Source organism: Phocoena phocoena, chromosome 1 (genome assembly GCF_963924675.1).
Source record: "Phocoena phocoena chromosome 1, mPhoPho1.1, whole genome shotgun sequence".
NCBI lineage: Eukaryota > Metazoa > Chordata > Mammalia > Artiodactyla > Phocoenidae > Phocoena > Phocoena phocoena.
Genome location: NC_089219.1, coordinates 140,557,584 through 140,583,825, shown reverse-complemented (window position 1 = coordinate 140,583,825; position 26,242 = coordinate 140,557,584). Strand labels below are relative to the sequence as shown.

The 26,242-nt window shown below is 39.1% G+C and overlaps 1 protein-coding gene across 1 annotated transcript in view; it reads left to right on the top strand.

The window, feature by feature from the left end:
* NIBAN1 (niban apoptosis regulator 1) overlaps positions 1 to 26,242 on the top strand; it is a 168,262-nt gene that overhangs the window by 118,780 nt on the left and 23,240 nt on the right. Inside the window, exon 6 of the mRNA XM_065879478.1 lies at positions 21,477 to 21,592. Within this exon, the coding sequence (XP_065735550.1) occupies positions 21,477 to 21,592 (116 nt within the window). The remainder of the gene's footprint in view (positions 1 to 21,476; positions 21,593 to 26,242) is intronic.

Sequence of the window (26,242 nt, the reverse complement as noted above, 5' to 3'; positions counted from 1 at the left end):
TCTAATAAACACATTTTTTTCATGATGTCTGAGGATAAATAAAAGAGGTGACATCTAAGTCACAATTTTGCAATGATTGAAATTGATGTTATAATATTTTGAAATTTTTAGCATGTTCACAAAATTAAATTTTTTTTAAATTTGAGGGTTTTGCCACATCTCCCTCTCCCAATGCTATATTTAGGGGGCGTGTGCTTCTTACTGAACTTCACTGCGTATTCCCAACTGCCTGCAGCTTTGCGTATCTGTGAATGCCCATCGAGGCGTGCCTTCCTCCTTACTGCTTCCTCAGTCTACAACTCCAGCCTGTATTAACCCTGTAGCTTTAAGTCCAACCCCACCCAACACAACAGTACTTGGGTTTATTTTCAGCTATTCAGAGAGGGCCAATTCTTGTAACCTTTTCTTATTGTCTCTCTGTCTCTCTCTCTCTCTCTCTCTCTGTCTCTCTATTTGTTGTCTACAGTCCCTGTTCTGATGTCCACTCCTCCCACCGCCATCTCACCCTAGCCCATTCTGCCCTAAATTTCCAGCTTTGGTTCCAGTTTCCTATGACTCTGATGTGCCGAGCACATGGGTGCTGATTGATTATCATCTGAAGAACCGTGAGGTGTTGGGGTGACAACAGTGAAAGCTGATTACTTCGCACGCACTCTGCTCAGCTGTCCCTCCTCCAGTTCCAGGCCTCAGTTCCCTGCTGAGCAATGGAGTTCTCACCATGCTGTTCATGAAACTGGCACCCAGCACTTCCCTTAAAATGTCTATTTGGTGGCCAGAAGTCATCCGACAGAAATTCAGTGAACGCTGCAAAGCACATCAGCAGTGTACAGCAAGTGAGCCCGCTTGCACACCGTGGTGACGGTTTCACAGCAACATGAAAATAAGCATTGGCCTGATTACCTAGTCAAGAAAAATTTTTAAAAAGAGAACGGTTAAAACAGAAATCAGGTAGTGGGGTATAGTCTGCTTCTGCTTTCTGACCCTTTCTGTAGGCCACATGGTTACCTGGGAAATACAGACATAGACTTGTGTTTTCAGAGGCATCAGATGATCATGCCAAAGCTGGAGAGAACCTTGAGATCATGTGCTCCACCGCCATCATTTGGTAGATAAGGACACAGGGAGGCTGGGTGCCTTACCCAGGATCACATGGAGGAAAAGCAGCATTGATAAACGTGGGTGGGAGGAGGACCAATTTGCAGGCAGCAGAGGGCTTTAGTGAACTACATGATTTTTTTGAGACAAATGTTGTTTCTTCCTTTTTGTTTTATTTTATTTAAAATTCTCTCATCTATCCATCTATATATAAAAAAGACATATATAAGTTTATATAAATGCATGAATTGGATATCATAAATTCTAGGCTTTTTTGTTTGCTCTCTCCTTCCTATTCTCTTCATTTCTCTGTAAACAATATTAAAAACCCTATATGTATCTTTCCATATTTTTCTCCATATACATACATACATTATAGGGGTTTTTGTGGTCACTGTTTTTTTTAATAAGACTGTATTAAAAGTATGTTTTCTGCATTTTTGTTTTTCTTACTCAATAGGGCCTCATGGAAATCTATCCAAGTCAATTGACATAGTTATGACTCATTAGTTAGTGGCCATATAATAATATTTCATGGTTTGTGACCTACATTATTCAACCATTCTCTTATTGACAGCCTTAACTTTGCTTCCTGCTTTACCACTATAATTCATGATGAAATAGATATCCTTGTGCATGTATCCTCTTGTTCTTTTTCCTCTGAGGCAGTGAAAAGGAGGTAGAATTACTAAATTTAAAGGTAAATGTATTTTTAATTTAGTAGATGTTGCCAGATTAATTTTCTGATGAATTGTAAAATTTCACATTTCTACAGCATATGAGAGCACTCTTGTTTCTGCATTCCTGTCACTGATAGGCCTTTTTGCTCTTTTTTCTGCTGTGACAAACTGATGGGGGCAGGGGGAGTGAATCTCCTTGATACTTAGAGTGCCCTTTCTTTGACTACCCGTGAGTCTAAGCATCTTATCCAATATTTATTGGCCTTGTGAATTTACTTTTATGTGAATTGTCCATCGATGTTCTTTGACCATTTTCATTCATTCATTCATTCATTTGTTCTCTACCCCCACTCTCTATTTTGGTTATTTTCTTGTAAGAGCTCTGTGAAAATTCAGATAATAACCTTTTTTTTTAACATCTTTATTGGAGTATAATTGCTTTACAATGGTGTGTTAGTTTCTGCTTTATAACAAAGTGAATCAGTTATACATATACATATGTTCCCATATCTCTTCCCTCTTGCGTCTCCCTCCCTCCCACCCTCCCTATCCCACCCCTCTAGGTGGTCACAAAGCACCAAGCTGATCTCCCTGTGCTATGTGGCTGCTTCCCACTAGCTAGCTATTTTACATTTGGTTGTATATATATGTCCATGCCACTCTCTCACTTCATCCCAGCTAACCCTTCCCCCTCCCCGTATCCTCAAGTCCATTCTCTACATCTGCATATTTATTCCTGTCCTGCCCCTAGGTTCTTCATGATCATTTGTTTTATTTACTTATTTTTTTAAATTCCATATATATGTGTTAGCATACGGTATTTTTTTTCTCTTTCTGACTTACTTCACTCTGAATGACAGTCTCTAGGTCCATCCACCTCACTACAAATAACTCAGTTTCGTTCCTTTTTATGGCTGAGTAATATTCCATTGTATATATGTGCCACATCTTCTTTATCCATTCATCTGCAGATAGTAACTCTTTTCTATCTCTTCATTAAAAACATTTTTCTCAAATTCATCATTTATCTGTTGTCATTAGCCAATCATATTGGGGGCTTTGCCACCCATATTTCAAAAATGAGAATATTTCACATTTATTTAAAGATGTTTTTCTCTACAGAGGCATAGGGAAAGTTTTTGAGAAAATTTTACACTTTCTGTAATAGTAATCTTCCTTTTTTTTTTTTAATAGTAATCTTTCTTAAATGAACCAGGATTACAGACACCAAAAGGAACATGTCAGTTTATAGTTACAAACTATGATTACAATAGGAGACACACATGTGTCTGGAATGGAACCCCCCCCCAGATAATCCAGAGAAAAGTGAAAAAATCTAATTTATTAGCACTGATAATACAGTTAACATATTTTGTCACCCACATTCTCTCAAAGGAGTTACAAGTTTTAAAGAAGGAAAAGCTGTGAAATAAATGTAAACAAGATATTTTCAGATTAGATGTAATACATCAAGGACCTATGTAGGAATTTGGGAGCAATTTAATCATATTGTCATTAACCTTTAATTATGATATATTTTGCCATGCAAAGATGTCTCATTTTTATACAGTCAAATGTGTCTATCTTTTGTTTTATGGCTTTTGGATTTTCTGCCTTTGTTAATATTTCCCCTACCCCTAGCTTATTATGTAATTTCCCTTGATTTTTCTTGAAGTTTTTATATTGCTTTATTTTTAATATTTAAATCTCTAGTCTTCCTGAAAATCACTTGTATATATGTATATTAGTGGATAACCAGTTGTGCCAGCACCATTTATTAAATCTAACCTTCCCCACTGAATAATTGAATAAGCTACTATCTTTGCCATATAACATTATATATATAATCTTTAGGTTATCTAAATATTCTCTTTTATTTTTCATTGATCTATTTATTCCCATGTTAATGTGATTTTGATTCTATTACGGTAGATTTTTGTTGTATGTTCTTATATCTGATAAGAGAAGTTTCCCCTTACAATTCATTCATGTTATACTTTTCTTGACTACTTTAGGCATATAGTCTTTTTTATGAATTCACACTCATTGTAGCTAAGTATCCCCTAATGCCTGCTGGAATTCCAATTGCAATTGCATTAATTTATAAATTACTTTAGAAAGTATTAACTTATTACATGTCATACTCAGTGGAGGATTATAAAAACTCTTTAAAGACCAGACTCACACTAATGGGGATACACTAGAGTGTTGTACAGCCAAATCTTGTTTGGTTGTGCTTTTGCTTTATTGCACTTTGTACATACTACATTTTTTACACATAAAGGCTTGTGGCTATTCCTCGTCAAACAAGTCCGTTGGCGCCATTTTTCCAGCAGCATTTGCTCACTTCATGTCTCTGTGTCACATTTGGGCAAGTCTTGCAATATTTCAAGCTTTTTAATTATTATTATTGTTATGGTGATCTGTGATCAGTGATCTTTGTTGTTACTATTGCAAAAAGATTATGACTCACTGAAGGCTCAGATGACGGTTAGGATTTCTTAGCAATAAGATATTTTTTAATCAAGGTATATACATTGTTTTTTAGACATAATGTTACTGCACACTTAATAGACTACAGTATAGTGTAAACATAACTTTTATATGCACTGGGAAACCAAAAAATTCATGTGACTCCCTTTATTGGGATATTTGCTTTATTGTAGCGGTCTGGAACCGAACCGCAGTAGCTCCAAGGTATGCCTGTAATGTGCGCTTTTCCTGCCAAGTAAGCTCAAGGCTGCAGTTAGGACACTGAGTGAAGGAGAGGAAGGAAAGCTACTAGCAGCTGTAGAGAAGCCACAAGTGCCAGTCTCTGTCCTCAGTCCTTTGCACAGTGCCTCATACACATAATTTTATATCTGCACTTAATATAAATTAAAAACCCTTTCTGCAGGTAGGTTTGAAGATTTCGTAGCTCAGGTATTTGAAAACAGGAAATGCTGTTGGGTGAGGACAGCTCGTGTGTGCTCTGTGTGGTTTGCCTCTTTGCTTTGGATCATGCTCCTCCGTTTGCCTTGAACACCCGCCACCTGCCTCAATTCAACCTGTCCATGTCCACTTAGCTCCCTGTTCCAGGAAAACGTTCCCATCCCAAACCAGAGAGACTCCTTTCCCTTCTTAACTCCCATGGCCCTTTGCTCTCTCTGATAGCATTTATTACACCCTTTATTGTCTTATGGATAATTAGCCATTCTTTGTACCACTTTTACTAAATTGAACATCTGCCTTGTGGTTGTTTGGGGTGCTGGGGATACAATGGTGAGGAGATGGTGGATTTATCGTTATTTCCTACACTAAACTTCATGCCTGTGAATCAAATCTTTTTCCCTTCTATTCAGAGAATTCTTCATAGTGACTCATACATAGAACATGTTCAACCAGTGTTTGGTGAGTGAGTGAATATATGATAGGGATTAGGCCATAGGTGCAATGATTGTGGCTGAAATATGATTTTTCTCAGTTCTACATCAATCAGTTATCACTTTTTCCCTACTTTAAAATTTTTTAGAATACACCGTATTTGTTGCTTTTCCCCCAAATGTCTTTCGTCAAATTTTTCCTAGTTTGCCAGAATTATTTTTCATTTTAAAAAATAATAATAATAATTGAAGATTTTCCCCTACTATATTTTAGGCACCATAATAAGCATTGGGGATAAAATGGGGATCAAAAATAAACCCACATCGGGCTTCCCTGGTGGTGCAGTGGTTGAGAGTCCGCCTGCCGATGCAGGGGACACGGGTTCGTGCCCCGGTCTGGGAAGATCCCATATGCCGCAGAGCGGCTGGGCCCGTGAGCCATGGCCGCTGAGCCTGCGCGGCCGGAGCCTGTGCTCCACAAAGGGAGAGGCTGCAACAGTGAGAGGCCCGCGTACCGCCAAAAAAAAAAAAAATAAAAAAAAAAATAAACCCACATCAATAAAATTGCTGTTTAAAAGATGGAAGTTGGGTCTGTTTTCTCCAAATAGTATGTAGGCACAATATTTTTTAATCTAAAATTATGAAGTCTAACTTATAATACAGGTAAAGGTGTTAGGAGCCTAAAATAGATTTAATATTTGATACCTATATTTAAATTGAGAAGTGAGTGAACATAACTCTGAATATTCTAGATTTGTGGACTTAGTGTTCATAATTAGAAAAATATGGGACTAAAACAGAAATAATCAGTGCTCCCAATCTTTTGGGAGTAACAAACTTTTTAAAGAATGAATACTTCCAGTATAACCCAGTTTTATTCTCTATTGTAATAAAATAAACATTTATTTTAAATTTAGACATTTAATTGTGTCTTGCCCGATATACTTATGATTCAGCTAGAAACATGTGTCTAGATGAATACTTATACATTAACTTAATTAGAAACTGTGAATTTACACTGATCAGGTCTATATTTATTGAGCACATACTACATGCCAGGGATTATTCTAGGAACTCAGGGTACAGCAATGAGCAAAACAAAGATCCCTGTTCTTGTGCACTTATATTCTAGTTAGGGGCCGATGGGGGAGACAGCAAATAAACCATAAATATAGTAAATGAGCAAATTATGAAATATAAAAGGTAATAAGTGCTATGAAAAAATAGGGGAGATTAAGGGGGTTTAAGGGTGCTGGAAGTGAAGGGGTCGGGGCAGGCTGCAGTATAAAATAAGGTTATATTAAATATAATAAGATTATATTAAATAAGGTTATGTTAATATTAAGTTAAATAGGAAGAACTACACCCAGCCTAAAACTTAAGAAATGTGGAGTTACAGAGTGCTATCAGAGGAGATTCAAAACTGCAACTACGGGGTTGAAAAATAAAAACTGTAAGGAATCTTAGAGATACTTGTATTACTCAGCTTGAAAGAAAAGGTCTGGGAAGACACAATAATGATTTTCCAATGGTGTTTCTAACTCCATTGAAGATGCTACTTGCAGAAATGTTCTCAATTGTAACATGAGAAATGTAGGTCCCCCACAAGGGAGAACTGCCTGGGAACGAGAACTCTTGTGTTCTAAAATGTGATGTATGGAAAGACTGAGAGAATGTCTTCTGAATGACTTAAACTTGATTAATTTTGATTTGTAAACCCACTCATGGAATGTACTACTCAATAAGTATTAGCTTTTACTATTATGAATAATGATCATGGGTCTGGAATAATTTATGTGGTATTTCAGTTATTAAATAAATAAATGCTACCCTACTCGTAGAGAAATGAACTAGACATTAAAAGTCCATTCTAGTTCTATGATTCCATCATGTCTTCCTTAGTGGTAAAAATACCATTAAGAGCTGTGAATACCCAAGAGATATTTGCTTATAACTAACACATCAAGGTAAGAGATGTGCGGGCATGTTCTCTTTCTCTCTTTCTCTCATGCATTCAGAAGCTTTGATACTTCCAAAGCTTTTCCAAAGCTTTCCAAAGAATTGAAGTTTTCTTTTTATTTCCTCTTTCTTTTTTTTACCATAAGAGAATTAGATCATCAGGCCAATTCTTCCAAATAGTTCCATGGAATGAGTTGATTACATCATGTAATTCAAGTCTATACCAACTACTGAGATTGTCTACAGTAGGAACAGGAGGCACCTAAATCCATCAAGCATTTTAGCTGTTTTTTTTCTTTTCGGTGGAACATAAGAGAGGGGTGAGCAATTTGCTGCTACAAATATAGCAGATTGTTGTAAGGCTGTATCCTGTTTGGAAATGATCTCATCTAATATGTCCGTTGGTGGTTAGCCATACTAAGCAGAACTATTATGATACGGCATTGTTGTTAGAGAGCCTTCCAAGTTAAAGCCGTAAGGATTCCTCACTGCCATGGGGCAGGGCTTATGAGTGAGATGTAATTGTCGAGGGTCTTCAACTCTAACCTTAATCCATATAAGGACTTGTTGCAAGTCATCTTATTTCTTATTTTCGCGCATTATTGTGCTCCTAGGATTATTCTAGTAGATGAACTGTGCTATGTGTGTAACGATGAATTAGAGATAAAGTCAGGTTTCTTCCTTCTTTATTGATTTAGAGTAGGAATACATCTGAATACATCTCCTTTGCAGTCATGCTGCTTGAATACCGTTCAGGCGTGCAGTGGCGTGCCCTCTTTTATTGCCTCCTTCCTCTGCCCCCACTCAGTAAACAATAGAACTTAAACCATGAACATTCAGAGCTGTGCAGTCTAACATGGTGGCCACTAGCCGCCTGTGGCCACTGATCACTCGAAACGTGGATAGTCCGAGATGAAATGTGCTGAAAGTGTAAAACACTCACCAGATTTCAAAAAGTTAGTAAAAAAAAAAAAAAAAAAAAAGAATGTAAACTATCTCATTGATAATTTTTATATTGCTTACATATTTTGGATATATTGGTTTAAATAAAATATATTATTAATCTTAACTTTCTTTTTACTTTTATAATGTGGCTACTATAAAATTTAAAATCGCATATGTGGCTTTCATTATATTTCTACCGGGCGGCGCTGGTCTAGAGTCTCTTTGCCCTCCCACTTTCCCTTCTGTTACCCTGGGAGAAGCCTTTAGAACCAGTATTGATTACTTCACGCAGCCCAGGGAAGGATTTGTTTCTGGGTGTGTGTACACATGTGTGCATACATGTGAGTGCACATGTAGGGGTGTTAGAGCTGGAGAAGGAGCAAAAGAAGGAAAAGGAAGTGAGTAGTTTCAACCAGCATCGGTCTGAGACACCATCACTTAAAGTAAGGAAGGAGGAAGAGCTGAGCACAAATTAGTTCCCCATCAGGCAACTTTGTTCTTTGTTTTAGTAGAGGGAGAATCACTGGGACATCAGACTCTTCTGAATTAAAATGTAGACACAAAATACAGAAGCAGGGCTTCCCTGGTGGCACAGTGGTTGAGAGTCCGCCTGCCGATACAGGGGACGCGGGTTTGTGCCCTGGTCAGGGAAGATCCCACATGCCGCGGAGCGGCTGGGCCCGTGAGCCATGGCTGCTGAGCCTGCACGTCCGGACCCTGTGCTCCGCAGCGGGAGAGGCCGCAACAGTGAGAGGCCCACGTACCGCAAAAAAAAAAAAAAAAAAAAAAATTAAAAAAAAATACAGAAGCAAACAAGGTTTTAAGAATTATCATTGTCATCACTTTCCTTAGTCAACAAAGATAATTAAGAACCGACCTATATCCCACCTGATAGTTCTGATTTGGATAAAGGATATAGTATGTTCTATTCTGCAGCATTTGATAAAAGAGAAGTTTCTGGCTGAGATAGAGTCTTTTAATGATCTTATAGTTTACACTTAAATAAACATCCAAACTAATATGATGGTGTTCCTGGAGAACTGGAAGATTTTGTAAATCAAGATGCTTTTGTTAAAAGTTAAGATATCAGGCAGATTCTACTTTTTCAAGAAAAAATAAGGGTATTTTAGAGCCCAAGCCCATATGACTTAAGTCAATGATTTAATATTCTACATAAGACAAATCAGTTTTACTATAATCTTGTCATAGATCATGAAATGGCAAACAAATATTTTCACCATTTTATTGGCATAATTAATTAAATAGCCCAGGTGGGGAGCCCAGTGATAATAACCACAAACTGAACTGTTATTTAGGTTAATGAAAGGGGAAAGGGGAGGGCCAAGACATTTAGATCAGCGCTAGCCAATAGAATATGTAATGAAAGCCGCATCTGTAAGTTAATATTTTCTAATAGCCACACTGATTATTTTCTGCAGCTCAGAGAAAGACACATTATTTGCGAGAGAGAGAGAAAGTTTAGTGTGAAGCAAGGGATGAAGTGGTCCTGCAGCTGGAACTTTATATCCCCAGGTTGGAACACTGTCATGGAAAGCACTAGCCAAGTGTTGGTAAACTAACTATACTTGCAGTTTATCATAGGATTACACTATTTCATAGCCGAAGACGGAGACCTGACAGCCTCTCATTTCAAGGGAGATGAATTAGACCCAAGGTAGCAAAGTAACTCACCTCAAGTCCCACAGCCGAAGTGGCAGAAGTAGAAATAGCACCCAGTTTTTAATCCCTGTAGACGGTTGTCCGCACTGTTCTATGCTGCCTCTGGATTATTGAGTCATTCATTTCTTTGTTCATTGCTCTGTTCAAAAGAACATTTGGTGCCAGGCACTGTGCTATGGCCTTAGGATACAGTGATGGATATGACCTTCCTCGTCCTCAAGGACATTATGTCATCCTGTGACCCTGTTCAATTTTCATGGTAAGATGAGGATAGGAATACTTCAAAGGATATTTGTGACAAGCTCAAAGGGCTCCAAGACGTAAGGGTTTGCCCTCCATTTGTGAAGAGAAACACTTGAAGGAGTCAGCAGAGACCTATTCTGAGTGAACCACACTAAACAATATGGTTAAGGAGAGGACAAAACTCATGACCTCTTCAGTTGAAATCACACTGGAAACTGCTTGATGGACTGTATGAGGAGCCAGGTTTGGGTCCCACCTGTCCTGAGGGAGAGAAAGGCTGTTCCACTCACATCAGTTAATTGACAAACACTTCATTATGGACCCTGAATGTTTGGGATCATGGAACATGCCACGATTTGGCAACTGCTGGTGCTCTGAGGATTTAAGAGACAAACCACCATGGGACTGTTCTGACTCTGGAGGGGCAAATATTGTTCATGGTCATGAGAGGATTGGTTAAAAGAAAACAAAACAAAACAAAACAAGTCATTAGGTCATCATGAATCTTCCTAAGGATCAGAATACATTTCATAAAGTTTGAGTCACAAATACAAAGTCCCCATAACTCATTTCCCATTTCCTATGCATTCCCTCCCAGTCAATGCTCCTATGGGTACATATTTTACATTGTTTAATCAGGATGTATGTGTAATTTTTATAATCTGGATTTTGCAATTAAAAATTTCCCCAAACTGCTTTTCCACAGTTTGTCTAAGTCATCATAATTGTTATTTTAGTGACTGCATAATATTCCATTCAGTATTCCTATCATGTTTTGCTTAAACTTGTTGTTAACCAACTTATTAAACAAGATGCTCCTTGGACTTTACTGAAAATCATTATGAATGCTTAAGAGTTTTCATGATAAAACACATACTTACCCTATAAAGCACATTCAATGGATCATTTAGTGGCACAGTATATGCTGCTGTAGAGTCATAGGCCTTCAACCTCCCCAATAGCAAGATGCTTTCAAAGTGTCTTTTGGCTTAAAACAATTTTGCAAAATTGGTACATATAATAGGCTCAGCTAACCCAGAAATTAAAAAGAACTCTGTTGGCAGCACTGCCCCTTCTTGTAATAGGCCAGGAATGTGGACACTGTTTTTATTGGTACATGACTGCTGAAGTTCCTAGTTTGTTTGTTTGTTTTTTGTGGTACGCGGGCCTCTCACTGTTGTGGCCTCTCCCGTTGTGGAGCACAGGCTCGGGACGCGCAGGTTCAGCGGCCATGGCTCATGGGCCCAGCCGCTCCGCGGCATGTGGGATCTTCCCAGACCAGGGCACGAACCCGTGTCCCCTGCATCGGCAGGCGGACTCTCAACCACTGTGCCACCAGGGAAGCCCATGAAGTTCCTAGTTTTTATAAAGTGATCTGGTCCCTAAGAATCTGAGGACTAAACTATATAGTGACCCCCCAAACCTAAGGAGGAGGCCGTGGATTAACTAGGCTCACTTTCTTAATCAGGGCAGGATAATGGGTTCCAGGAGTCTGTGGCTGCCGTACCTACTTAGGAAGGGAATGGAGCATGGGTCAACTTAATTTTTTAGGTCTTTGGAAAACTGTTATAAATAATATAGGAAACTAAGATATTTTATCCTAGATAAAAGTAGTTACAACTTCTGTTGTAGTTAGAAGTTTTAAGTAAGGTTAGGTCCTTTTTGATATTGAGTCTGTATGGGAGTAGAAATTTTCTTTCTGCCGATTATTTTAACTTTCATTTGATGACCTGATAAAAGGAGTTATGTATTCATCTGACCTTGGGCAATGACTTAAACTTCTTTGATTTTCACTTCTTTCCATTTTCTACCTGGGAATGATTACATCTGGCTTACCTGTATCATGAGATTGCTGTGAGAATCGAATGAGATGTAAACTGTAAAATCTTCTGACAAGGGCAAGGTGGATGCTATTATTAATCACTGGTGATGCTAAATGACCATGATGAGTGAGAAATCCCCAGATACATCATCAGACAGCAGGACACTCTGTGGGTGTGTCAGGCTAGGATATGGTGAAGTGACGCCAGTTAGCACCAGTGATTTGTTCCCTAATGCAAACCTCTTCCTTTACTTGTGGAAGCATGCTTCCACAGACTAGGCAAGGTGTTCTGAACTCACAATATTAAGGTCATCCAGAGAATCAGCCAGGAAGAATTTCCCTAATATTTTTGTGTTCTGCAGTGACAAATTATACCAAGACCCATGTGTAAACAGTTATTTCCAGGAATAAGAGACAGTGTCATCAAAAATGGAAGACAAGTCTGTGGCTAGAGGAGCATCTTCCCTATGCATTTGAACACTCAAGCTTGCTTTAAATTGTGTCCAGGTTGTGTGGTTAAGTTTTTGCCTGCAGGGAGTAAGCCACACAACTCCCCACAATTTCAGTGGGAGGCACCTGACCCAGTTTCCGTGGTCTGAGCTGAAAGATTACCCGAGTGTGGGCACTGTCACAACGGCCTATAAACATTACATAAGGAACTCTTTTAAAATTCACATTTTAAAGAGTAAATTAGATAGTCTTCATTTGTTTTGCTTAGGTTTTTGGGTGTAATTACTTTTTCCTCCTGAGGCATTTCAGCATCATCTCCACAAATAGTTATTAGAGGATTGGGAAACAGTTCTGCACTCACTGTCTTAGAATATAAATCTCACCCATGTAAAGCCATATATGTTTGTCCTGGGCAGATAGGAAATGACTGATTGTGTCATTGTTCTCTTGGCCTGACTCTGCCCAGGTATCTTAGATACATAGGGTGATAGATAAACTCTTTCAGGGCCACGGAAGACATATTCAATGAACCTAGCTTCAGGGCACAGAGTATCTTCACGATATTTGGAAAGAATAAACTATTTCCTCCTTCCTTACCAGGAGTTCGATAACACCATCCTTACCTTTGGAAGAGATGAGAGCATAGGTCATTTCTATCTCTTTGAGACTTTGAAAAAAATTAAGATAAAGAAAGTGAGATAATATATGCTGAAGAAAAGAAGGCTGCCACAGAAGATGTAGTCCACATATCCACTGAGTACCAAAAAATGGAAAATGAGGTTTAACTAGGGTTGCATCTGAGGATTTATGTCCAGACAATGATGATCGCCTCTGAAGTGAGTGGGAGTTCCCTTCCACGGGTAGAGTTCTAGTTGCATGAAATGATGTCCTTATGAACCTGCCTAAAGTGGCTCCTTATCCACATACCTCTGATAAATCTTCGTCATAGTATTATTTTTATACATCACTTTGAGTAAGTAGAAGGGTTCATTTGTGTTAAATAGGTGAGCAGTTGGCAGAAGGGACATTTCTTAACCTGATAATGAGGGAAAGCCCTCATTAAGACCCTAAGCATTCAAGAGCCACGGTCTTCTACTGTATCTCTTTCTTCTCTGTAATTTGTTTTCTCAAAATCTGGTCTGTAAACCACCTGCAGCAGAATCACTTGGAGAGCTTGTTAGAAATGCACATTCTAAAAAAAAAAAAAGAAATGCACATTCTTGGGCCCTAGTTCAGACCTGCTGAATCAGAGACTCTGGGGTGGGGCCCAACAGTCTGCATCAGCAAGCCCTGCAGGGGATTCTGATGCTCGCCAAAGTCTGAGAAGCATTGGGATGAGGACATCCATTTCCTTCAGAAATTCTTTACAACGGTAGGGAAAAGACTCGCGAAGAGAATGTGATTCATTCGCAATGCTTGGGTTTTGTTAATCTCAGGTTAGAAGGAAATTTATAAGGAGATTTAATCCAGCCCTCTCTCTAGTATTTGAATCCCTCCCTTCCTCCCTTTTTCCCTTCCTCTCTTTCTTTCCTCCTTCCTTCCCTCATTTCTTTTCCCTCTTTCTCTTTCTATCTTATGTGCCAGACACTAGACCAGGGATTGAGGATGCAGTGATGAATGCGAACGGCAGTCTCCTGTCTTCCTAGAGCTTACAGTCTAGGGAAAAGGCATATTAAAATGATTATACTAACAACTATGAAATTATAATTGTTCTAAGTACTATGGTGAGGAGGTACACAATGTCATGATAGTGTATAATAGAGAGATTTAAGCAAGTCCGTACACTTTCTACAAGGTAACTCAGCCCTGATGGAGCACTTCCCCTTGGAGGGGAACTTTTGACAACTTATTGGAGCCTATTTCACTCTAAGATAAATCTAAATGTTAGAAATTTTGAGTCAAAATATTGAGTCAAAATCTGCCACACTCTACTTTGGACCCTGCTATCCTGACTCTAGTATCTGGAATCTACAAGGAACAAATCCAGTCCTCTTTTACATTGCAGATCTTCACACAGATAAAGAATTCTTCCCTCCAGTTTTTTTCTTTCCAAGGCTGTGAGATTCCTCATTTACTTGGTCTTCTTCAGAATACTCCACTTTTTTTCTTTATTTTTAAATTTTTTGTAAAATATTCTGTTGCTCAGCATGAGCTGGAAGTATACAATGATAAGCTCAGAGTGGTGTATCTCAGAATCTATCTATAACCATCATTGTCTTTGGTATATTCCACATTCCTGTGGTCCAACCTCACCTGCTTTACGTACGACTGTATCACACCACTGACTTGTACTGAGCTCACAGTTAAGTGAAACCCTGGTTACCTATCTATCTCTGTCTGTCTGTCTGTCTATATATTACCTTTTCCAAGTAATTGAAAATGTTTTGCTCTAAGATGTCAGTAACATCAGCCCTTTAACCAGCACCCATCATTTAGGCTATTTACCTACTTCATTATGTTTGTTTGCATTATCAACTAATCTAAATTTCTTCAGTGTGTCAGTCAAAATTATGCAAAGCTCTAATATTTGTCTTGCTAAAATCTAGATACAGGATGTCTCCAAAGTCAAAGGTAGCTATTCTACCAATGTAATTTGTTTAAAGGAAATGAGGTTAGTTTGTCTTCACTTGTTTTAGTAATTTCCACTTCATTTTCTGTGTTAACAAACAGCCTTTTAATATTTATTGACAAGTCAAAAATTCATGAGATGTACCGCTTTTAGCTAGATGAAGCATACAGTTTTTCTGCGTGGTTAAAACATTCTATCAAAACAATAGAAACACCTTTTTTCCATTTATTTAAGAAGTCTTTTATATTCTCAGAGTGAGTTCTCGTATCTTTGTATTTTCAACTAGAGTAACACCATTATAATTCATTCTGGGGTCCCTGGATCTTCAGGAGGTGTACATTCTTTCTTGGCTTATTCCTCTTCTCTTCCTGGTAGGTCTGTGCTCACTAACACAGACATGGTTTGGCCAGTAGATGAATATTTTCTTCTGGCAGTTTACAGAATACTATTCAGGGACTTCTAAGTAAACCTGGGGCTAGTTCTCATAAGAGTTATTATTTACAATTTGGTAATAAATATTTGCTTAAGTTGGTCATGAATAAATAAGTTTTTAAATAAAATTAAAAACTTTTATTACCATTTCATTAGAACAGACATCATGCATTTTTAATCCCAATGAGAGGGTTTTCTTTTGTTTTGTTTTTAATAATGCACATCACATTCTATCTTGCCCTCAATCTGCTCACTAATTAAATGAGTGGTTTGGACTAAATGATCCCTGTGATATAGTCAAATTCTAGAATTATATGATTCTAAACTTTGAGAAGGAAATAAAATTTAAAATAACTTTATAAAATGGATGGCTAGTGGGAAGCTGCTGCATAGCACAGGGAGATCAGCTCAGTGCTTTGTGACGACCTAGAGGGGTGGGATAGGGAGGGTGGGAGGGAGGCTCAAGAGGAAGGGGATATGGGGATATATGTATACCTATAGCTGATTCACTTTGTTGTACAGCAGAAACTAACACCACATTGTAAAGCAGTTATATTCCAATAAAGATATAAAAAAATAAAATAAAATAATTTTAAAGTTAAACCACCACACACACACACACACACACACACACACACACACACACACACCACCTGTGCATGTAAAACTGATGAAATCTGAATAAGGTAGCTAGATTGAATCAGTGTCAATTTCCTGCTTGTGATATTGTACTATAGCTTTTGCAAGATATTTCCATTAGGGAAAACTGGGTGAGGATATGTTGGATATCTCTGTATTATTTCTTATAAAAGTGTGAATGTACGATTATCTCAAAATAAAAAGTTAAAAAAATAAAACCATAGAGTGTTATAACAGGACATTGGAAGCAAATAGGCCTTGCTTGTCCATATACTAGCTGAAATGGATTAGTTAACCTTTCTGAAACTCAGTTTCTTTGTCAGCCTTAAAGTGGGAATATGAATTCCTACCTAATGGGATTATTGGAAGGATTATATGAGACAGTGTGTGTAAACATCTAGTATGGTTCATACTCCATGATAGTATTCAGTAAATGCTGGTTACTTTCCCCAGGGCTGCTTCTGTGCTCTGGAAGAGAAACTAGGACAAACAGCCTTGCTGCAGGTCTCCTAAAAAAAAGACGACATATGACCTGAAGCTGAAGACAGTTTGGAAGCATACATTGGTGAGATGAACCCCATAGCAGTGTAGTGAGTAATGCTGTTACATAACTTTCACAAATCACCAGGCAGATCAGCTAACATGGCTTGGCACCGTTTACCAATAAAATAAAATAACAAGGCAGCTTCCAAACCCAGCCCGAGTCAGGGAGTCCCAACACAGCAGCCAGAGTTAAAATCCAGGATGACTACATAGGCCTTGGAGCTTTGGCCTTTCAGTTGACTCAGACATGCAGTAAATCCGTATAAGTGGAAAAAAAACAAAAACGATTTCTCTCTGGCTGGCCCCCTGAATAATTGTCCCCAAGGGGCCTAGAGAAGCTTTCTTTCCCTTGCAAAAGTCCTTAATCATGTCTCCCAAATATGAGCTTTCCATGCAGCTGCACAGATGAGAACTAGGGAGGGACTAAGGAAAATAGACATGTCTTGGTCCCGAGGATGTGATTGTTGAGTGAATGGCCAAGATGTGTCTCCCACATGTCGCCTAAAGTGTTTAGAGTTTCCCAGAGCTCTGTCCTCACCTTTGATCTGATGAATGTTTTTGTCAGTGAGTTGGATAGAAACACAGAAGGTTAAACCCACCAAATTTTCGTATGATACCGAGGTAAAAAAGGGAGTCTGGGGACAGAATTACAATTTTTTAATGATTTTGGCAGGCTCTAGGTCACTGAACTCATCATGGTAAGTTGTACTTTAACAGGGGTAATGTTAAAGCCTGCACTTCAAAATCAAAAGCAGAAGTATAGGTTAGAAAAGGCTTAGATTGACAAGGGTTTTTTATGAAAAAGTTGTAGGGATTTTATTGGACTACAGGAAATGTATGAGCCAACAGGTTGCTATGGTTGATTAAAAAAGAGGTTAGGGGCCAGAAAAAGGAAAGTAATCTTTCTACTTTACATTATTTGCACTAGTTAGACAATACTCTTTGTGTTGTATTCAGTCTAGGTCCAAATTTAAGAAAGATATTGACAGATTCAAATTGGTCACTAAGGGAAGGAAGGAAAAAGGAGGGCCAAGTTTTTAAAAATCCCCAAACTATATTGTTTAAAGGATGATTGCAGGAAGATAAGGATACTCAGCTATCTTTTAGTTACCATATGGAAGAAGAGTAAACTTGTCTATTTTGCTCTGAAAGGCAGAAGCAGGATTAATGAGAGTTCATGGAAACAGATTTTGGCTCAACAGAAGGAAAATTTTTCAAATAATTACAGCAGTTCAGTGACAAAAAAGACTATTTCATTAAATTGTGAGCCTCCTGTCACTGGAAATATTCAAGCTAAGGCTGGACGGGTGTCTTAGGGATTCTGAAGTCTCCCAGCATTGAAAAGAGCTTGGGGTGGGTGACCTTTGAGATCAGTTCTAACTCTCATAGTCTATGATTTAAGTAAGCATGAATGCCAAGGCTGCTTATGACATGCCAGAGCCACTTTTTCAACTCTTGGCTCTGATTCTGACCAGCTGTGTGACCTTCAGCTAAGAAATTAACCATTTCTTCTTCCAGTTTCCTCATCCTTAAATTGAAGGAGCTGGATTTAATGATGCCTAAGTTCTCCCCAGCATGTCTGTCTCCTTGAGCATCCTCATGACTACAGCATGTTGGAAAAGTAGAGTCTGAGCTGATGCCTGCCATTTTTCTAAGTCAGCTTGCAGGAGAGGGCCGAAAGACCAAAAACCATTGTTGATTCTGGGGGCCATGGAACTAACTCTCAAGTTCTTGTTGGCAGGAGCATGGGTGATTATGATCCCAGAATCTGTTCCCATGGGATCCGTGGCAGGAAGTAGATTAAATAACTGAAAATCTGGTTTCTTTCAAACACCTGTACATTCTGGCTGAGTTCAGCAGTGCCTTGGCAAACAGCTTAGAAGAAGTGAAGATCATATGAGCATTGCATTGTAGTTCTGTCCTTTACAAAGCAAACCTTTGTCTTTATTTCCTTAATGATCTGGCAGTTTCTATTGGACTTTGTTTATAATCATGAGAACCAATATCCATAAAGCAACTTATTACGTGACAGATAGTGTTCTAAAAGTTTTATATAAATTACTTTACTCCGTTTATAATCTAAAAAATCTAATGATGAAATCAGTGATTAGGTCCTTTTTACCATAAGGAAAAAGAGTAGTTAAAATCCAGTGTAAGTCTGGCTTAATGGTAGAGTCCAGAATGGAGATTCATGCCCTTATTTTTTTAAACTTCATTACTGCTGTTCGATGACTGTAATTTCCTTTGTGGTCCATTTGATTGCTAATACTTTTTTTCTCTGCCTATATTAACATGCCTCATCCTGCACCACTGCTGCATTCTAGCTCTTCCACTTCTTCCTTGACTTCTCTCTGGCTCCCACATCATTGCCTCCAAATCTCATTTCTTCAGTTATTTTCTCCAAAGGTCTTTGAAAAAGCAGCCATCAGGGGGAGTATCATAGTTTTCTTTACATATATATGTATATAGATATAGATGGTATGGCCATGATTTCAGATACCTCCTCCGGTTACTGAGGTCAGCTAGGGGAGAAAGAAGTAAATTGATGCTTCTTGTAAGGACTTGAAGAACTTAAACCTCATTCCCAGGCTCGTGGGTCTGGCAATACTCACTCCATCTAAGTACCACATTTTCTTCCATCTCTTTGTTTCCTTAGGCTGGAAATGAAAACAGCTGTTAAAAATAAGAGCACATGAGTCAGTTTTGAATCTCAATGTAGTAATTACAGTTTCCATCTCAATTGGTATAGTTCCTTCCAGTGTACTGAGCCCCATATCACAGCCCCCTTGTTGCCAATTTTATATCAAGACCTTAACTTGTGTTTTCCAAACCTCTAAGATTAAACACTAAATCAATTGCCAAACCAAATAAATAAATAAATAAATGGCAAGGAAGAGAACACTTCAATTTGAAAACCTGATTCTTGGGACATGCCTTCTTTCTGATTTACAATTTTTTTTTTTTTTTTTTTTTTTTGCGGTACACAGGCCTCTCACTGCCGCGGCCTCTCCCATTGCGGAGCACAGGCTCCGGACGTGCAGGCTCAGCGGCCACGGCTCACGGGCCCACCCGCTCCGCGGCATGTGGGATCTTCCCAGACCGGGGCACGAACCCGTGTCCCCTGCATCGGCAGGCGGACTCTCAACCACTGCGCCACCAGGGAAGCCCTGCTTGTACTCATATAGAGGCTATTCCTTGAGTTGTATTTTCTCTTTTCCAAGTTCCTGAGGTTTATGACCTAGTAAGCCAATCTCAAAAGAGTCATCTACAATCCATTAATTGATTGTCCCCTTTTAGAGCAGATTGATCCTCTTTTAGTTCTGCTCAGTCCCCGAATCAACCATTGAGTCCTTGACTGAGCAATCCCACTGGCTTAAAGCTCTGAAGGTCCTCCCCCCCAGCGAATCAGCTGCCTTCAACTGACCTATCTAATATTGCCCTATTAATACAGATCATATGCTATTAGCAAGAGAACTTTGTGTCCTACTGGGGGAGAAGCAGGAGGCAGGAGACTTGACCCTTTCAGTCATTTCACTTTGTCTACTTTATTTCCATTTTCTAAGATTTGATTTCTTTATTTTTAGATTAGATTATTTCTAAAATTCACTTTCCTGCTAATATTTCTATAATTCGGTTATCACTGTATCCTCCATGAGCTAGTTTTATGTGATGAAAATTCTCTTGGTCAGTTTGGGCTGCTCTAACAAAAATACCATGGTCTTGGAAGTCCAAGATCAAGGCAGTGGCAGATCCAGTGTCTGGACAGAGACAGAGAGAGGGGAGAGAGACAGAGCAAGAGAGCGAGCCTTTTCTTATAAGGGCTTAAGTCCAACGTGAGGGCTCTACCTTCATGACCTAATTACCTCCCAAAGCCTCCATCTCCAAGTATCATTACATTGGGGATTAGGGTTTCAACATATGAATTTTAGGAGACACAAGCATTCAGTCCATTGCAGAAATGAAGATATTTGCATGCACGGTATGATTTGTGGAATTCCAGGAAGGCCATTTAGCACACTTAAAAATCCTATACCGGGCTTCCCTGGTCGCGCAGTGGTTGAGAGTCTGCCTGCCGATGCAGGGGACGTGGGTTCGTTCCCCAGTCCAGGAAGATCCCACATGCCACGGAGCGGCTGGGCCCGTGAGCCATGGCCGCTGAGCCTGCGCGTCTGGAGCCTGTGCTCCGCAACGGGAGGGGCCACGACAGTGAGAGGCCCGCGTACCGCAAAAAAAAAAAAAAAAAAAATCCTATACCATTGGGTATCCATTCCTTTGTGGTAGGATATTACCTCTCAGATAAAACACCTTTTAAAATCCAATATGTTTGGAAAGGGAAATCAAAAAACTAGTATGTGAGGTAGTATAGCGTAGTGCTTAGAAGCAGGCTCTTCGGTCAAACTATCTGAGTTCATACCCTTATTGGTATATGACCTTTGGCAATTAATTCACCTTTCTGTGCTTCCTGTGCTATAGTCTCCTCATCTACAAGCTGGAGATGATAATACTCACCTCAGAGGTTTCTGTGAGGTTTCAATGAAATATGTAACATGCTTAGAAGAACAGTATCTTGCTATATGTGTTAGCAATTATTATCCTTCATTTGTATAAATCAGCCTATTATATTGATGTCCTTTTGACAGAAAGTTGATATCAGGTCACAGAGAAATTGGAGTTTTATTTGGGAAACTGGGAGGGGATACCTTGGGTACATGAGGCACTTTGAGGAATAGTCTGCCTTACTGAGGTGTTATAGTTGGTGGCATAAAGCCACTAAGTGCCTGGGTGTCTGAGGGAAATACAAGAGAGATAAAGGGGGATAGATTTGCTCTGGTCATAACCAGCATGTCTAGTAACTGATAGAATTAATCAGCTGGTAGAGTGAGCAAGTCATGTGATATACACCTGCAAATGAATTTGGAATTCAGTACTTGCTTAACTTTTTTGTGTCTCATAATTCTATCCCTTGTAATATTCAGGTAATGCTAGGTCTCTGGACCATGGCAAAATGTAAAATAAAGTGGTTTTGTTTGCTAAATGCCCTTGCCTCTTTCTTTTAGATTACATGAAGCAGACGACATTTGAAGTCCAAGCCTTTTTAGAAGCTGTGCAATTCTTCCGACAGGAGAAGGGACACTATGGCTCGTGGGAAATGATCACTGGGGATGAAGTCCAGGTAACGTGGGGCTCAGACTTTTGGATCCTATTCTCCATCTGAGTGGTAGGAGGTCAGGGTCATAATAAATAAGCAAATTTAAAAAGTTGCAAGCATGGAAGATGTGGTTCCAAAGGCCATTTCTCTCATTGTCTAGAAGCGTTTAGTCAGCAAACTATTGGACACCTTCTCTAAAGACCTCCAGACCAGACATTAAATAGGGCAGCCCAAAATACTGCAACTGCAATGGAAGAGCTACTTCCAGTTTCTTTCTGGAAAATGCATATTCTCTCAAATGACCTCATGCTTCCAGACTAGAAGCAAATGTGAGCAGTGTGGCATAGTGCAAAGTGTGTGGTGGGGCTTTAGGTCAGAAGACTTGGGTTAAAGCCTGCCAACCTTATTTAACCACTTTTAGTCTCAGGTTACTCCTCTGAAAAAAATAGGAATGACAATGTTTGTGTTGCAGGGTTGTGAGAATTAAATGAGATGTTGTTGGAAAAGTATTTGGCAAATAGCTGTCTTTATCTATGGAATGATTTATAAAGGAAGTAATTAAAGGAAACAAATTTTGAAAGCATTAGGTAGTTTTCTATGTTCCATTTACCTTTTCTGGTACTCTATTCCCTGTGGTCCAGTATAATTTTCCAAGACCCTGATTAAATGTCAGTCATAGGCTAAGTGTCTTGGTTGGTTTGGTACCAGGCACTTTGTTACAATCTCCAAGGAGACTGTATTTCATGATGTGACCTCATCCTCCATAAGGACACCAATCACACAGCTGATTCAGCCAGGAAGAGGAGGCTGGGTATGGGCATTATTTAATTAAAGGCATACAGGGTCCAAGAATGCTATTCTTTAATTTCCCCTCATATCCCAGAATAGCAAGTGTGAAATTTGTTATTAGGGAACAATATTTGGGAGATGCCAGATGGTGTCTTGTCTTTGTATGGTCATTAAACATCTAAAGCCAAAATCATTTTCTCATGGTAGTGGGCTGTTCTTTACTGTTTTACCATATGACTCAGAATCTTCTCCTCCTCCTTCTCCCCCTTCTTTTTCTTCTTCTTCCTTTTTCTTTTTCTTTTTTTAACATCTTTATTGGAGTATAACTGCTCTACAGTGGTGTGTTAGTTTCTGCTTTATAACAAAGTGAATCAGTTATACATATACATATGTCCCCATATCTCCTCCCTCTTGCGTCTCCCTCCCACCCTCCCTATCCCACCCCTCTAGGTGGTCACAAAGCACCGAGCTGATCTCCCTGTGCTATGTGGCTGCTTCCCACTAGCTATCTACTTTACGTTTGGTAGTGTATCTATGTCCATGCCACTCTCTTACTTCGTCCCAGCTTACCCTTCCCCCTCCCTGTGTCCTCAAGTCCATTCTCTAGTAGGTCTGCGTCTTTATTCCCATCCTGCCTCTAGGTTCTTCAGAACCTCTTTTTTTTTTTTTTTTTTTAGATTCCGTATATATGTGTTAGCATACGGTATTTATTTTTCTCTTTCTGACTTACTTGACTCTGTATGACAGACTCCAGGTCCATCCACCTCACTGCAAATAACTCAATTCCATTTCTTTTTATGGCTGAGTAATATTCCATTGTCTATATGTGCCTCATCTTCTTTATCCATTCATCTGTCAATGGACACTTAGGTTGCTTCCATGTCCTGGCTATTGTAAATAGAGCTGCAATGAACATTGTGGTACGTGACTCTTTTTGAATTATGGTTTTCTCAGGGTATATGCCCAGTAGTGGGATTGCTGGGTCATATGGTAGTTCTATTTTTAGTTTTTTAAGGAACCTCCATACTGTTCTCCATAGTGGTTGTATCAATTTACATTTCCCACCAGCAGTGCAAGAGGGTTCCCTTTTCTCCACACCCTCTCCAGCATTTATTTGTAGACTTTTTGATCATGGCCATTCTGATTGGTGTGAGATGATACCTCATTGTTTTGATTTGCATTTCTCTAATGATTAGTGATGTTGAGCATCCTTTCACGTGTTTGTTGGCAATCTGTATATCTTCTTTGGAGAAATGTCTATTTAAGTCTTCTGCCCATTTTTGGATTGGGTTGTTTGTTTTTATGATACTGAGCTGCATGAGCTGCTTGTATATTTTGGAGATTAATCCTTTGTCAGTTGCTTCGTTTGCAAATATTTTCTCCCATTCTGAGGGTTGTCTTTTGGTCTTGTTTATGGTTTCCTTTGCTGTGCAAAAGCTTTTAAGTTTCATTAGGTCCCGTTTGTTTATTTTCTTTTTCTTTTTTTTTTTGGTGGATTCTAAACTCATTTATTTCCCATCCTGAGACTTACTCAAGAACTTTAATCAATTCTTGGTTTCTGATATTTGGAGGAAGCACATCCATTTATACATCTGAGAGGATTAAGGACTAGCCATATTTATGCCAAAAAGAAAAATGAAAGCATAGGGGAGGCTGAACCACTTACCATTGATTGGCCTGTTATATAAACATGTATATTTAATAGATATACCAGTATTAAAATGCCATTGTATGGTACTTTTTATGTTCAAATCCTAACTCTGTTCGTTTTATCAATCTCATGAGATATGTAGAGCAGTTATTATTTCCATTTTGTAAATGAGAAAACTGAGGGAAGAATAGAGCGATTAAGTGACTTGCTCAGTTTTATTCATTCAACAATTATTTATTGAGCTGCTGTATTCCAGGCAGTATGCTGGGTGCTAGTGAACCAGAGGTGGACAAGGCAGCATGGTCCTTGCCTTGTGGAGCTGATTGTTTTGGTCACATACTAAGTGGATAAGTGGCAAAGCAAATGATGGCTTCCGACTTCTGGTGCAGTGAAAGATCAACATCAACCATGGGGCTATACCAAGTTAAACAGTTATTTAGCTCCTTGAGTTTAGCCAGGGTACTTGATTTTTTCTTTCATTTGAAATCTCACATCAGCTCACATTCCTTCACGATTGCATTGAAAGCATGTACTAAGTCCTTTCTGGGAGTTAAGTATTGAGTTTGTTTTCTTTTGTTGACTTTCTGCTCTTTAGTTTGGGCTGATAGGTGTGAATTGCTCTAAAGTGTAAAAGAATGAAATGACTCATCCATTGCCATCGTGGTGAGGCAAGACATACCTAGAAACATCCAGAGAACAAGGCAGCCTTAGCAGTGTGTGTGGGTACATATGTGGGTCTGTTCATATATGGATATCATAAAGCATTAGCACAAAGCAGTCACAGGAAGGTGTTAATTTTGCTGTATAAAAAAAGTACCTTAAAGGGGAAAACAAAACAAAACAAAAACCAGAGAAGAAATCAGTAAAATCTGGAGTTATCAAGTGACCCAATATGAAGTTTTGCTCCCCCAGGAATCTAAGTTTCTTTGGTTAAATCACAGACTCATCAGGTGTGGGCACTGGAAAGGCATTTCAGGATAATTTGTCCAGTACCCTCCAGGCGAGAGAAAGAACATTCAGAGAAGTTGGCCCACGTCACAAAGCCAGTCTGTGAAAGATACGCGTTTTGAGCCATGTCAGATGATCCTTTAAGAAGCTGGTAAAAGGAAATAACTTTCAAGACTTTACTGTGTGGGGCCTGGTGAGGGTAAGCTTCACTGTAACCACTTGCACATGGAGCTGAAGCAGTGTCTGTCCTACGACCCACAGAAAAAAGAGGTCAGCGCCCCAAAGAAGCTACCAAGTAGTTAAAGAAAAGGGCATAGCATAACTGAGTTTGAGAATATGACATCTTTTGTTTAAAGCACTGAATTTATTTGCATTTTTTCATGTCTGCTAAGAACTTCATCATAACACAGCCCTAGGGGACTGTATTCAGAAGATTTTCAGCATTGTTACATTATTATCTTCCTAGTAATGACTCACACAGCTAGTATGGCATGCCTTCGTGGTGATGGTTATTTTAGGCAAGTGTCTAGGCAAAGCAAATATCTTAGAATAACTTGCCTGACAGACTATTAAGGTGAAAATATTTGTACACCAGTAAAAGCATCAATATATTTTCTACTTAATAAAAAATGTATCAAATGAAGTCATGAGGGAAAGCATTTTGTAAAATGTAAGTACAAGCTATGTGGCATACTTATTATTTGCCTTTAAATTAACCAGATGGGCCAAGAGAACAGTTCAAAATTCCCACAGATCACAGTGGTTTCAAGATCGGAAGACTATCCACATTTTTTTAGGCCTTGTCCATAGGTTGTCTTTTGTCTAATCACCTTGGATGCGACCCATTTAAATGGATTCTTTCACCCATGGTTGCTGAGTAACACAAAGGGCACAAGGCCAACAGCCTGATCAGACCATGGGGCCAGCCTCAGGAAGGAGGGCAGTCTCTCTGGGCCTCACACCTTCCTCACAGCTGCAGCATCTGGAAGGTAACAGGTGGTGTGGCCTTCAGGGAGCGGGCCTGCGTTTCTTGGTTTCGATCAACCTAATGCTGGGTCTGGTTTCGTACATGTGTGGTGGAATTTTTAAATCTCCCAGTTAAATCCCAGCAATTAAATTTACACCCCCCACCCCCCACCCCCGTTTTTAAAGCACGAGAGATATCTTTAGGTTCCTTATGGTAAAACTCAGTGGATTCTATTCTGAAGAGGGAAGGTTGGGGAAACTCCTTCATTAGTATGATTGGTTTTATTAGATCAGCTACTTTCTTTTCGATAGCCCCAGGG